This window comes from Cryptotermes secundus, unplaced genomic scaffold (genome assembly GCF_002891405.2).
Source record: "Cryptotermes secundus unplaced genomic scaffold, Csec_1.0 scaffold669, whole genome shotgun sequence".
Lineage (NCBI taxonomy): Eukaryota > Metazoa > Arthropoda > Insecta > Blattodea > Kalotermitidae > Cryptotermes > Cryptotermes secundus.
In genome coordinates, this window is record NW_019726235.1 from 171203 (window position 1) to 186991 (window position 15789).

The window sequence follows — 15789 nt, forward strand, 5'->3', positions numbered from 1 at the left end:
TTTTCTAGCTTCTAGAATACTGGACAATGGACAAGGTATGAGAATCCAGTAATTCTGAATAAAATTCAGTGCAATGTATAATAGGCACATGAACATAAGCTGTAAAAAATTAAATTAAATTCACTTAGTGGGACGTGAAGTCCAACTGGGTCCACTCAGCACAGCGGCCACTGATTGGCCCATCGTAGCCTGCCCCAGGTGATTATGATGATGGAGAATTTGGTGAAATGAAGATTGGCAGGGGAAACCGAAGTACTCGGAATCATAAGCTGTAACCAACAAGGTGTAAATTCTGTAAGCCACATTCCAGAATTAGGGTACACAGTGCAATAGACAAAAAGCAAATGCCGAGCAAGATCTGTTCCCTGTCAACTGTTCCATTTCCCACCTATGATGCTAAACCAGTATTTCCTTTATAAAGGCTGTTTTCCATCAGTTTCTTCCCATTGGCTTGGATCAGGTCCCTTTCTTTACCCCCTGTGCTTATGCCTCATGACTGCCTTTCTTGCAACTTGCCCATGCAACCAAGCCTATTTCTGATACCACACACCGTAGTCCTGAAGATGAATGCAGCATGTTCCTCTGAAACATCGATGTACGCATACAAACCTGCACAGTGTCACAACCCAGAAGACCCCATTATCTTAACAGTCATCACTGTGAAGCACTCAGAATATTGATTTATCCTCGTGCTTCCTCTTTGCGTTGTGCAGGCTTTGCTGTTAACCTACAGCCACTGAAATCTGCAATGAATGATGCTTATTCTCTGATGCTAAAAACTCAAGGTTCAACTGTTTATACCCAGGACCAGCAGCGGAAATGACCTAATACAACTTGAGTCCAGTTCAACATCTGACAGCAATTTTTTAAGATCTGTTTCAGTAGTATTTCTCATTTTAGTCTCCCAAGTAGCTGTTTCTTAAGAAGTTCCCCTAGAGAAATTTCTTGTTTCCCTTACCTGAGTTGTAAAATATTCCATTATAGTATTCTTAATTACGCAGGTAAAAACAGTATTGATACCCAAGTTGGTGATCATGTAATATAAGTATATTCTGTACTTTGTCCTAGTACTTTCTTGTGAAATTTGTTTTCAACATTGTTTCTCTCCCCCAATCTTTTCCAAACTTTTTTTACTGCTTACATTATGTCCAACAAATGGTATGTTAAGGCTACTGCAGTCTCTTAGTACAGTCTATTTCACTGTATTTTTGTACTTTCTGTAATGTTCCCCCTTTGCTGCTTGTAAGACCTAGAAGCAGTGCCTATGCGAAGGTCATTTATAGGCAGATATAAATGAATAGTGTGGAATTCTGTCAGAATTGATAAAAGCCTTACAGTGCCCATCCTTGGGGCCCATTATTCTGCAACAGTATGGTGAATGCATTGACATTTGACCTAGAACATAAGCTGAGGAAATGAACTATAGTGTTCTTGGTGCATACATTATTGACTGATGTATATCAACTGCAGGGGGGCACGTGGTAGCATAGTGGTTGAGGCACTATGCTACAAGTTGGAAGGTCGTGGGTTCAAATACCGATGAGATCATTGGATTTTTCTCAATTGACCTAATCCTTCCGGCCACACTATGGCCCTGGGGTTCGCTCAGCCTCTAACAGAAATGAGTATCAGGAATTAAATAAATAATTTTCTTGGGGAGTAAAGCGCGGCCAGCGCATAAGGCTGACAACCTTAACGCCTTCTTTGAGCCGATTGTCTAGATAATGTGGGACCCTCATCGTCTCACAACCCAATGGGCCTTCATGGCCTGTTACAGGGAGAGCTTTACTTTTTTATATCAACTGTAGAGCATATTTTGTGTCAAATGGCAAGTCAGAATTGTTATGAGATCTGAAAGTTTGTGATGGTATCTTAACACAAATATTGTGTTTCTGGACATTATCCATCATTGTGTTTTTATTCAAACACAACGTCTTGGAGGCTGGATTCTGTCTCCTCCTTCAAGTGGAACCTACTCAGTTGGGGCTAGTTGATAGAGCTAGTCCCTATCTCCGGACACCAGCATGGACATAGGTACTAGGCCTTGTGTGTGGATTTTTTTATGTTCTTAATATTTGGCTTAACTCTCACAGATGGTTTATGCTATGCTATGCTATGTTATGGTTTATATATCCTATCTTGTGTTGGGCTGGTGTGCAGAGATAAAGACTAGCTCTATTGACTGGGCCCAACTGAGTAGGTTCCACCTGAAGACAGAGACAGAATCGATCTCCAAAACATTGTACTTTAAATAAAAGCAGGACAATGGACAATGTACAGAAACACAATACTTATGTATAGTTAATGGTAAAGGATGTACCTTACATTAATTCTTCTTACAAATAAACAAAATTATGGAAAATTATTTAAGATGTGTAAAACATGATAATATTACCATAAAAAATATGTACTTTGCATTATAATTTATGACTGTTTTAACTGTAGGCTGAATAAGTTCTGTGAAATAAACTGTAGCATCCTGTAAACTATTGCCTGAGACATGCATAGAACATTTTACATTTATATTTGTAATTTTACATCCATTGTAACAGGTAAGAGGTGCAGTTCAACTGAAGGATGTATGTTGTATCAGTTACTGATTGAGCTTCCTCAACTGCAGCATGTAGGGGAATGGCTATGATTTATTTCAGGTAACCTAGATTTGTTCATCTGAAATAAACTCTGTATGTATGCCAGGAATGAAGTGAGGCAAATATAACAATCCATTTCAAGGACTGGAAATAGTTTATTTCAGGTTTTTGCTTCCATTATTGCACAGCTACAAGAGAATTACTGTACAGCATTCTCATTGGGTTAAATATACCCACGAAACTAGTTGAAATGTTTTTAAAAAAGTTTCTGTAGAGGTCATATAAGGAAACATCGAATGTAGTTCTTATTCAGACTGCTCCAAAACTATGTGCTTTATTGTCATTTTCTTTTCAACTTTGCTGTAAAATGTGCCACTAGGAAGACCCAAGAAAAATCAGGAGGGATTATAATTAAGTGAAACAGCACAGTAAAATGTTTGTGGAAATGACATTAACAAACCAAATTGTATGCATGAAAAAAATAAGAGCAGGTTAATTAAATTGAGGGAATACTGATACCATTCAGTTCAGAATCTTGCCTCCTACCAAGAAAGAAACAAAAGATTAAAATACGGTATACCAATTTAATTTTACTTGTTGTTTTGTATGGATGCAGGATATGGTCTGTCAAAAATGGAAGAAGAATATCTGAAAGTTACAGCTGGATGGAGGATATTACATGTGCGAGCTTCAAGATTTGTACTACAAAAATATTTTTATGGTTATCAGTCAAGGCATACAGTATGTATCAGTAAGATTAGCACTGCACACCAAATTTTAGTCACAAAATTTCAAGTGAAGAGACCACTTGTGAGACTGAGTTATAGATGAGAGGATAATATTAAAATGCCATATACACTTGTTCGTCGACTTATGACCGACTTCCGTTCTGACTGACAGGTCGTTTGTCGACCATATATTTATTAACAGTATTTTTTAACCTTTCTCATCTTTTTATCATCTTTATAATTTATTTTTTTAAACTTTTACATTTTAATCATCTTTCAGTTTTAATTTTTTTTGTGGTCATAAGGGCGGCCGGTCGTAAGTCGACGACCAAGTGTAATCTGTTGGAAGTCAATTGACATTTCAGAGGAACATGTTGCCTCCATGTTCGGAGTCAAAGAATAGGCCGAGCAACTAACCAGGATGGATAATTTGGCAAGAAGGTGGAGGTTACGTTAATTAATTATACCTCCAAAATCTAAGTTGACTTTAAAAGGAGATAGAACTCTTCAGGAATGGATTTTGAAGGAAACGGTCGTCTTCCAGTTGAGGTGTTGTACTGGCAATTGACTGGAGGGAATGAAGAAAACCACAAAAAAAAAATGCCCTGTCGGGATAGCTGATGCCACAGTTGAGATTCAAACTGAGCACGTCTTGAAACAAAAGTCCAGAGCACTACTTCCAGACCAACATTTACATAGATATGCTGCATAATCCATGCATAAAATATTTTGGAGTTGACATCTGTGGAAGAATATATTTTCATTTGTCATGGATGAGTGAATGAGTGCTTCTGCATAGCTCTGATAATAAATTTAGAATCCATGTGCATATTGACTGCATGATATTTAGTTTCATGCAGTGGAATTATCGAATGATAGCTACAGAAGATTATTTCAGCCACTGTATGCAAAACCCGAAGATTTTTTTTGAATGCATATTCCAAGTTGAAATTAAAAAGTTAACAGAAGTAAAATAACCTGACTCCAGTATTTGGAGTGCTGCAATCGAAAATTAATGTACTAATAACAAACAATTGAGGTAGTTGGTCGATATACAGAACCTCTCAATTGAAACTCCTAGATATAAAATATTCGCATTACAGAACTGTATGAAGGTGCTTAGGTTTCCCGCTAACAGTATAGGTATCGATATATTTCGATCATTACCCATATAGTTGTCGATTTGTTTTGTTTTTGCAAGTTTGAAGAAATAAATAGTTGCCAGACAATTGTATGTGTGGCTTATTATGACGCATTATGCAGAGTTATTAAAACTATTTTGGTATTTTGAAAACCTTCATATTTCTGTTTCATAAAGTATGGTAGGTAACTTTTTGTGTATATATATATATATATATATACATCGACGATATATCGATATCGCAGTAATTGTGAAGCATGTTGTGTGGTGCGTATTAATAGCGAGTGAACAGCTGTGAAATAGTGTAATTTTAAAACCTTCAGGACATTATTGGACTCGTCCTTTCTGTAAAATATACAATAAAATTGATGAATAATATTCGTCACATTTAATGTATTGTAACTTTCACCTGATTTCGTAATAAAAATTAATAATGGAACTATATTTGGAGGAGCACGGCTCCATTGCCAGTACCTTTTCACGATCAGTGTGATTTTGAAGCGTTTGGCTGGAGGGTGAGCAATGATAAGCGAGCTAATGGTACAGTTTTGCATTACATTTGACAACTTTAATGTGGAAAAATCTCCTTTGATATTTCGGAACATGCATGGAGGTAGGCTTGTAGTGCCTAGCCGTCAAAGCATTTGTCTCAAGGCAGTAGTTTGTAGATTTTTTCGAGGCCTTGGAGAACGAGGATCAAGTTCATAATCATGGTGGCTCGTGAGTCCTTTTGTCCGTGTATGCTTGGCAAAAGAAATACCCCTGTAAGACGATATTGTGTATGCAGTTTAAACCATATTTGAGAGATAATATGTTTTGAAGTAATTGTAATACTTATGTACGCTGAATGATTGGGAATATAGCGCCGAAGTGTCTTTGACTTATAATCGATTGAATGTTGTTGACTGGCTGGCACGACGGTGTAGTGCGGACAGAAATAGATTGCATATCATGTCGTCATTTGATTATTTATCGTCATAAGAGTGCTAGAACCCAAACAGAAGGCCCCTATTACCGTGGGAAAAGTTGAATATGCTGTATATGGTTAAGTCCTACGTTTTGTGCATCACTTCCCGGTCGGTCTTGGTTATGAAAGTGTAAGCTACAAGCTACAAGGAACACATGTTGAGTAAATAGATATGAAAATATAGTAGGTGGCCTGCATTTAATTTTGGGAGATAATGCTATGTACTAGAGACATAATTATTTATAGAATAAGGGAGTTGTTAAGTGCAAGATACTGTATTATTGGCAAGATAAATCACATGGTACATGATTCATCTTACTAGGAAATTATTCAGTATGTGAACACCAGCTCATGTCTTCTTGTTGACAGGAATAGTTTGATTGTGGCATGATTGACTCCATGCAGAGCGTCTATGGCCGAGCAACCTAACTGTGTGTCAGGGGGGTCTGAATCGCTTCTCGATACAGCAGGGGCTGCCGTCACACAGAATACAGGAAGGTAAGATGAATGACTTTTTATTGCCTTTAAGTTATGTGCATGCCGAGAACAACGAAAGATGCAACAAAGTACCTAGCTGAAAACATCCCCAAATATGAATCTTATGTACAGCAATAGAAAATAAATTTAAAAACAATAAATTCTCTGAAATGTGAACAGAATTGTGTAGTTGTGATGAAATCTCAACAGGATTACTCAGAAGCTTTAAAGACTACATCAGTGCTCGTTTAAGTTATCTTTGCAATCAGTGGTAGTAGGAGCTCTCCAGGATGACTTGAATATTGGAAAGTGGAGCCACTATTGTAGAAAGGTTACAAATCTTTTATATCCAACTACAGATCAGCATCATTAGTAAGAACATTCTCAAAAATATTTGTGAGAGAATGTGATCTCAGGAACTTGAAGAGGATCTTTGCTGATGTTTACTTTGTACTTATGCAGAATTAGCTGATGAAGCCGTATTCACTTTTGCAGTTGAAGTCTTACGTGCTCTTAATAATAAAAATGCATGTTGATGGAATATTTTGAGATTTTGTCAAGTATTTGCTTGTGTAAGGCATGAAATATACTACAAAACCAAATTGTGGAAATCAAGTTATAACTGGACAGTGGTTTAAGTCATATGTCCATAACAGGAAACAAAAAATAGAAATAAATGCAGCAAATTCAGATTATGAAGTACACTCACAGTGGAGCATTATAAATCACAAAGAGTTCCTCAAGGTTCAGTACTTAGCCCTTTACTTTTTCTTGTGTATATCAACAATCTGCCAACAGCCATTAGTTTGCAGTCTAAACAAAGACTCTTTGTTGATAATGTTAATATTATTTCATATTCATAGACTACTTTCAAAATTTTATGAATGATGTCTCTGCTAGCTTGAACAAAAGGTTTAAAGCTTAAATTTTAAGAAATCACATATCATGAAATTTTGTGTTAACACCAAAAGTTGTATTATTTTAATATAAACTAAGCCCTATGATAATAAAACAGCCGAAGAAGTAGAAACAGTTAAATATCTTTACCTTCAAATTGACAGTAACTTAAAACTGGAAAAGGAAGAACATATTAACTATATTACACCTAAAGCAAGTTCAGCACGCTGTGGTATGGGAATGGTCACATAACTTAGGAAACAAAATCTTCAAAATTAGTTTAGTTAGTTAGTTAGTTATTAGAGAGGGTGGGTTTTCCCATGCACTTAGACCTGTAGTGGTCCATTGTGCTTCCCTCTATGATTTCTACCAGCCTCTATATCTACCGGTATTGGTGCTTACCATCAGTCCCGCCCAGCCAGCGAGACCGGCTCTACTGGCTGAGAAGTATCTATAATGCTTCCCCCATCTACCGGAGGTATTAGTGACTGCTGTTGGGCGACAAACATCCACAATTTTGCTCAGTGACCTCCTTTGGAGGTATGAGGTTCTTTTATGTGCCGTAAAGCTATAACACAGGACCCACGGCTTAAAGTCCCTCCCGGAGGACTTGTTCCCTGAATTTTTCCGCCCTTAAAATTTCGACGACCTCCACCGGGTATTTGAACCCACGTACTACGAGTCATGAGGTGGGAACGTTACCTCTAGACTGCGGAGGCCACTAAATTAGTTTAGTTCCCTTATGTCTAGTCCATTATGTCATATGAAATAATTTTCTGGTGAAATTCAAGAAAGAGAAAGACAGGATTTTGCAATAAAATCATTAGCGTAAAGACAGGTATTAAAAGGAGGGTTTCCCATGGGGAAATATGTAAGAAGTGTGACATTAATGAATTTTTACTCCACCATTTGTTTTCGACAACATGAATTTCAAGCAGATTCAGATATACACAGTATAAGTGCCAGATATAGATATAGATACAATCTCCATGTGCCATAATCTAACCTCAGTAAAAAGCAAAGAGGAATTTGCTGTGCCACAGTTAAGTCATCTGCCTATAATCAGATTTTTGAGTCACAGTATAAAACTGTTCAAACCAGCATTAAAGGTGTATCGTCTATCTCATTCATACTCTATAAGAATTTACCTTAATCAACAGTTCTCAAGTACAAATACTTTAAAATAATATCAGTGTGGTTCTTGGATGTAATTCCATATTATAAGGGATGTCTGTAAGTATGTACAACTTTGTGTTTATATCTGTGTTTGTATTGTAGTGTAGTGTATGACATGTTTCATATTCTTGGAGGACCTGTAGAATGTAGATAAATCCAATTTTGAAAAATGTCGCCTTCTGGGATGTGGCACCGTGTAGGTCTTGTGTGAATCGATGTTTTGGAGGAACGTATTGTCTCCATCTTCAGGTTAGCCACCTGCATATGCTAGTTCCTCACTCGCAGATTTTTCTACCCTGAAGATGGGGGCAATATGTTCCTCCAAAATGTCGGTTGACACAAGATCTACACAGTGCCACATCCCAGAAGACAGCATTCTTCATAGTCATGGCTGTGAAAACCTTAAATCCTACAAATTCCAGTTTGTTGTATTATATTCTCTACTCTGCACTTAATTCAAAGACAGGCGTAAGTGGTGAGAAGAAGTTGGCAGTTGGGTGGGTCAGACCAGAATGAGCAGAATACTGATTTATTTGATAATTTTGCTCTGCAGATGTTTACTCATAAGAATCATTGTTCACATGTTGCATTTCTTCAACAGTATGACTGTGATGCTGAAGTTGTGTCTTGCATCTTTATTGTTCATTTAATTTTGGTGATGAAATATGTTCACTAAGTACATCATTTATTCACTGTTGAAGTTGTTCATGTGTTGGAATTTACTTGCAAGGGCTTTAAAATGTAATCAAGCATTTGTATTGCTGGTGGTTTTGTTATAAATTGAAAAGTTCAGAGGATATTAAAATGGCTAAGCTTAATTGTTCATATATCAATTGAACATGTATCTTCAGCAAGCAAATGGAAGAACAGTATGAGCTCTGACACATTTTGTGTTCTGTGAGACCCACTTGGCTCTAGTATATGTTCTTTATATTTGGTTAGGTGTCCACACATAATCTGCAAAGTGATAATGAGCTGTGAGATAAAAAATAAACAGATGTGTATTTAAACCAGTTGAAAAACAGATTTCCTTTACTTGTAACAGTTACTTTCTAATTTGTATTACCTAGTTTTTCCGAACATCCAGATTGTGGCAGATGTGACATGTTGTCATACAGATTTGGACTGGAGAGACATATATAGATGTAAGCTGTCAGAGATGAACTGGATGTGTGTTCTGATCTTGCAACTGCAGCAGCTTGTGTCATGGGATACATTAGTACTGTTATGCTTTGTGTAAACTATGCATATCATGCCAAATTAATCCGCTTCCCTGTGCAACAAGTTGCTTACGAAGTTGCTGTCATTACCAGTGTGATATGGAGTTCACTTAGTAAGTCTGCTTTCCTGTTATGCAGACTTTGTGTCACAAATCTTGTGTTGTTAATGCCATGTATAACAGAAATTTGTGGACCAGTATGTAATCAGTTCTGCTCCTTTGTTAATGTGCTGGACTCTTGCAAATGGTCATCTTAGTTGAGTGGTAATTTCCTGTTTGCTTGCAATTGGAAATATATATATATATATATCATCTTTATCTTTTGGAGAACTTATTGAGTAGATATATTCATGTACAATAAGATTGACACACAGAACCTTAAAAATATACTGTTTTTAATCATTGACATATAAGCAGTGTTTCATACGGTATTTGTAGTTGTGTTTATGACATGCATAGCAAATTTTGCTTGGCTTGCCATAGTGGTTTCATGCAAGTGCCATTTTCTAGTTTTACATTCTTCAAAAAACTTACTGTAACAGAACTTAATTAATCTTTAATAATATGGTGCCATCATCTTAGGATCTGTATCAAGTGTCCTTAGTGTTACTCATAACTTGCAAGTTTATATATTCACATGCATTTTATTTCTGATCTTAAGGTACTGAAAAATATGAGGTTGGGGTAGCCTCCTGCTCAGTGTTGTAAAAATTGGTCTTGGACATCATGATCTGTATCTCTCTCTCTCTCTCTTTTTTTTTTTAAGCTGAAAGTTTAATTCGTTAGAAATTCCTTTAGGAAGTTAGGCAAATCCTTAAAGTATTTGTGCTTTTGAATGAAGGTGGCATAAAATGTGAGCCCTGTCCCATCCATCTTGATAATTGTATTTACTGTGAGGATTGTTGTGGCGATATAGTTTCAAAATATGTAGAACAGATTTAGTTGCAAACTGCCACTCTGCACACATGGGGAATATCTTCAGATGTTAGCCATGGGCCACGCTGCATGACACATAATGTCCATACTTGTGGACAGTTTGGACAGTTGCAGTATATTCATGCATCTGTTATGGAATCTGAAGGTTCAGTACTTTGTTGACCAGAGCCCACCATTGGACCCAATGAATCATGTTATTAGAGTAGTTGTACAAAGGTATCTGTTAGTGTAATGAAGTGTAGATTTGTGATGCAAGAAATGTATACCTGATTTTGGCCATGAAACCTTACCAGGAAGCAGCCACTTAGAAGATGGGAACAAAATAAGTGGGTAATATTGGGAAGTAGCTACAGGCGCTGAACAGGCTTAAACTGGCTCAGTATTGGTTTCATAGGGATTGGTATGGGAAGAGTTCTAGCGCCAGAGAATTGTGTGTGTTGCATGCAGATTCGTTGCTGTAAATCAGTGAAATGGTATATAGCATGCGAAAGAAATGTCCATTTTTCATGTAGATGGTTTGGTCAGTCTTTGTGATTGGGTATCTTCTATGGAGGAAAGTTTATGCGTCTTGGTCATAGAAACTGTAGAACTGGTATATCAGGTACGACTCATTCAACTGTGAGAACTCAGGTGGATAACATTAACTTATATTAGTTTATATTGTCTGAATAAAGGCTGTGTCATTCCACTAGAATGGTATAAGTATTTATTTACCTTAACATGTCATGTGTGTGATCACAGAGTTTGGATTGATAATTGAATTTATTGCACACTTAACAGATCTTAACTACACGTAACCATAGAACTGTCACCAATTCACACACCACACACTCTGCAGTTCACTACAGCATGCACTAAGCCTTCTTAGTCTTCACTGGTTGTTGCCTGGTAATGGCAACCAACACCATAGCTTCCTCAGCTTCCATGTTCATGTGCTTACTGGCTGGCAACTGTCTCACAACTCACTCATTGCTCCAACTAACTCCCAAGCTGGTGGCTATCTCACACCAATCGCAGCTGCTGCTCATTATATAGACTCAGCATGGACCACATATAAAACACCTCTCCCAACAGTTCTTCTATTGTTGTATTACGTAGCTATCACACAGACTGCATAGAGAACACGCGCTTCCCAGTTACTTTGTTGTTATATGTTATGAATCTGTTCCCTAGCAATAGGCATGTTTGCAGCGCGATTCCGTAGGCACGGCTGTCTCCACTGGCTTCACTGTTCTTGCCTTGAGTCTCAGTAAGGCTGTTCATCACGAATAACCTACAGGCATACCACCGTTTCTTCTCTTCCAAGGGCTGGGCTTATGATGTCTGTGATCAGCCTGCCTCCCTTCCCTGTGGCTTGGCTGTCATGGTGATTATTCTCCAACTGCTCCTGCTGCTCCCTCTTTAAGGCCGCTTATCCCAAGCAATCCTCTGATAAGGTGTAAGTTGGTCCAAGTTCACCACCATCTTCCTTTTCCAAGGGCTGTGCTTTGGACACCGCTTCTTTTGTTTCAAAGGGGGCTCACCCCTCCACAATGTCCAGTCACTCACACTCTGCAGCCCAGTTCAAGACCCTCCTGTTCGCTTTTCAGTCTCCAGCTCCGTGGTCTTCCTGAAGATCCTGAAGTTACGTGTTTTTCTTTATGGTATCTGTTATGACCCAGTAGATTCACATTATCAGCATACTCCAGCAGCTGATGTGTTTCATTCAACTTCAGTCCCACCTGATATTGCTAGACGTTCCTATTGGCATACTGTAAAGCAAAGTTGAAAAGCAGTAGCAATAAGGCTTCTGTTTTAGACTGTTCTGGATAGGAAAATTATCAGACAGATGTTTATATATATGGACTTTAGTATATGTTTGATTCAAACACATTTTAATCAGCCTAACTAGTTTCATGGGTACCCCAAACACTGTGAGAATATTATACAATACTACCCTCCTAACTGAATTATAGACTTCCTTGAAATTTACAAATAATTGATACACTGTCTCGTTGTACTCCCCACCCCAAGAATCTGAATAATGGAAGAATCGTATCAGTAGTTGATTTCTTGTGTCAAAACTCACGTTGATGATCCCCAATAATTTCATCTACGAGGAGCGTTCCGTACATGAAAACTACAACAGATACAGAAAGCATAATAATACAGTTAAATAGAGCAAGATTTCAGCTACTTACAGTTATTTTTCCACATAATCACCACCATTCATTATGCACTTTTGCCAGCAATGAACAAGAGCCTGTATGCCGCACCCATAAAAGTCTGTGCCAGCAGAGGCTATTCACTTTCTTACAGCTGCAATGACAGCATCGTTGTCTGGAAAGTGTTGCCCACATAGTCCATCTTTCATAGGCCCAAAGAGATGGAAGTCTGAAGGTGCTAAATCGGGGCTATACTCGTATGGTGGATGTGGTAGGACAGTCCAGCCAAACTTTGTGATGTCCGCGGTGGTCGCCATACTTGTACAGGGTCTAGTGTTATCGTGTTGCAAGCGAAAGGTTGTCTGCTTCTCTGGCCTGACTTGGGAAATGCGGGCTTTCAGCTTAGTCAGCGTCGTCTTATAGCGTTCAGAATTGACAGTCTCACCAGGCTCCAGGAAATCCAACAAAATCACACCCCGCCCATCCCAAAAGACTGTGCACATCACTTTCCCTGCTGATGGCTGTGTCTTGAACTTCTTTTTTCTTGGGGAATGCGGATGTCACCATTCCATGGACCATCATCTGGATTCTGGCTCGTAGTGGTGACACCACGTCACATCTCTGGTGACGATGAGTTTTGTGGTCCTGTGTAAGCATCTGCGGGACCCACCTGGAACAAACTTTGCAATAATCCAGCTTCCACAACATCGTTTCCAATGCATTACAGCCAATATTAAGCAGCGCACACAGTTCCCTGGTAGTTATCCGCCGATCTGTACAGATGAGGCGCTGTTCATTGTGAGGAGTGGCAGCTGAGCAGGGACGTCCAGGGCGTGGCTTGTCGTGCACTTCACTTTCTTCACTGTTGAAATGCACTACACAACACGTCACTGTGCTGACATCCACTGTATCATCTCCGTACACCTTTAGCAAGCATCAATGGATGTCAATGGGTGCAGTTTGTTCGGCAGTGAGAAATTCAATAACATATCTCTGTTTCGTATGCACTTCTGTGTCAGATGCCATTTTGGTAGACTGCTCTGCTGTCGCTATCTGTCGCACGACAACCAAACTAACAGTACATTGGTGGGAAGGTTCAGCCTTTACTACAACACCACCAGCATCCAGCTCAGACGTTACATATTGACACAAAAAAAAATAGGAGGCATTATATACGGACTTAACCTTGAGAGGTAATATTTTGTATGAAGTTTATAGCAGTGATATCCCCTGATAAATATTACAGTGAGTTTTATAACCCTTCTTGTGAACTGATACAATAATAGACTCCGTCCACTTGTCAGGCAATTTTTCCTTATGCCAAATAGAAGTAATAGCTTATGGATCTTAGAATGTAATATTTTGCCTCCTGCTGGAGTTTGATCACTACCTTGTGATTTATACTTTTCAACATTACAGTATCAAGTTCATCCTCAAAAGGACCTAGAATAAGGTACTAATGGCTCAGCTCTATGTATTTCTGTCTGCCTAACATCACTGACCCTATGTACATTCAGTATCTTGGAGAAGTAGTTGTTTCACCTGTTCCAAATGTTTTGGAAATCTGCAAGCAGATCACCATTCTCATCTTCACTAAGTTACTTCCAGGTTGGTAACCCTTCTTAAATTTATTCCTCTCTACAGGTCTCTAATGTTCTTGTTCATACTGTTTGTTGCAAGCTCAATAATTTTGTCTTTCAGATATCCCCTCTTTTTATTCCTGAAATGCCTGCTGGCTTCTCGCCTTATATTGTTCAGATTATCCCCATTTGTTTCACTTGTATCCTGTAACTACTGCCGTTCAGCTTGTTTCCTTTGATTTAATAACTCTGTGCATCCTTCATCAAACCATGGCGTGTGCTTTTTCAGTTCATAATAACCTAGACTTTGTATGGCTGAAGTTTTGATTTATTAAACCCTTATAACACTTAACTACAGGGAGATCGAAAAGTCGCCCACATCAGACTAAAAGTTGTTATAAATTGTATTGCAGTTAATATAATTATATCTCCTACCACTAGATGGTACTGTAGGAGTACTAACAACAAGTAGAAACGTTGTTTATTGTGTATCGGTCATACGACATCTGCAGTATAGCTTTGCTTATTGCGTGACAGACATGTTTTTTTCCGAAGAACGAGTTTTCATTGTGGACCATTATTTCGCCAGTCATTCTTCACTGATGAAGCGTGGTTTCACCCTAGTGGCTACATGAACAGTCAAAACAATACGATTTGGTCTTCTGAAAATCCACATGTGTTACATGAAAAGCCCTTGCACTGTCAGAAAATTGGAGTGTGGTGTGCCGTATCACATCATTGAATAGTGGGCCCAATTTTCTTTGAAACAACAGTGAACAGTCCAGCATACCAAGACATCATTACAAAGTTTATTGCCCTTCTTGAAGTTGATGAACGTGAGTGTTGGTTGCAGCAAGACGGTGCCACATGTCACACATCTAATGAAACCATGCAGTTCTTGTGCAAGTTTCTCGGTGACCGTCTCATTCCAAAAGGATTGTGGCCCCCGGGTTCACGCAATTTGTCACCCACAGATTTTTTCCTTTGGGGTTACCTCAAAGGAATTGTCTATAGAAACAACCCGCACACACCGAATGACCTTGAAAGGAACATTAAGATGGCGATTAACAGCATCAGTTTACAGGTGCTCCACAAAGTGGTCTCAAACGTGGTAAAAGGAGCTCACGCATGCATTGCTGAACAGGGAAGCCATTTCGAACATATGTTGTAAAGACATGATTTGATTTTCCATTGTTATGAACATTAATAGTAAGTGCTGTATGTCTTGTAGTTTGTGCATTAAACCAGCAAAATAAAAGTACTTAGTGTGATGTGCACGACTTCTCATTCTCCATGTACTACTACTGATAACTGTAACATTTTCATGGATATGCACACTATAAATCACTGTACTGCAGCACATACATGAGGACCTATATGTGTTCACTAGGCATTGCTAGGTAGCAGCTCCAAACAATATCTTCTGCACGCATCATTGCCAGGTCTCTACCACCTCACAGATGTCTTTCAATTGTGTCAGAGTCAGAGTTACTTCGTGGCTGGCAGTTTACCACCATTCAGTTCATCTTGGTTCCAAGCCCTTTGAGGATCACGACCAGAGATTTGTTTTTTTCAACTGAACCCTTGCAGTTATAGCCCTTATATAACATCTCTGATGGGAGGATGGGTTTGTCTCTTACTGGTAGGCTTTGCCTTTGTCAGGTGTTTGCATCGCACATATGGCATAGGTCTTCATGGTTACGGGGAATATCTATTTTTCCCGGGACCTGAACTGTGGCCTGTTTTGTCCTCTTAGTGTAGCCTAGGATCAGACTGCATAGAAAACACTGCCTGCAACAGCTCCTCTATTGTTGTGTGTTTATTCGTTCCCTAGCAATGGCTTGCTTATTTGACAGCTAGGAGCATGTTTGCTGTGACATTGCCTAGCAGTGGATGATATCTCGTTAAACTATACCTTTGTGTCACAGTATTT

The 15789-nt window shown here is 38.6% G+C and overlaps 1 protein-coding gene across 5 annotated transcripts in view; it reads left to right on the forward strand.

Annotated features, from left to right (window-relative positions):
• Positions 1–4733: 4733 nt before the first annotated feature.
• LOC111864059 (E3 ubiquitin-protein ligase TRIP12) overlaps positions 4734–15789 on the forward strand; it is a 91550-nt gene continuing 80494 nt past the window's right edge. For 3 of the 5 annotated variants that reach the window (XM_033751309.1, XM_033751311.1, XM_033751312.1), the window contains exons 1-2: positions 4734–5000; positions 5797–5925. In XM_033751309.1, the coding sequence (XP_033607200.1) occupies positions 5840–5925 (86 nt within the window). In that variant the 5' untranslated portion in view covers positions 4734–5000; positions 5797–5839. Of the gene's footprint in view, positions 5074–5796; positions 5926–15789 lie in introns of all 5 variants that reach the window. The other 2 variants (XM_023851038.2, XM_033751310.1) reach the window with 2 other exon arrangements.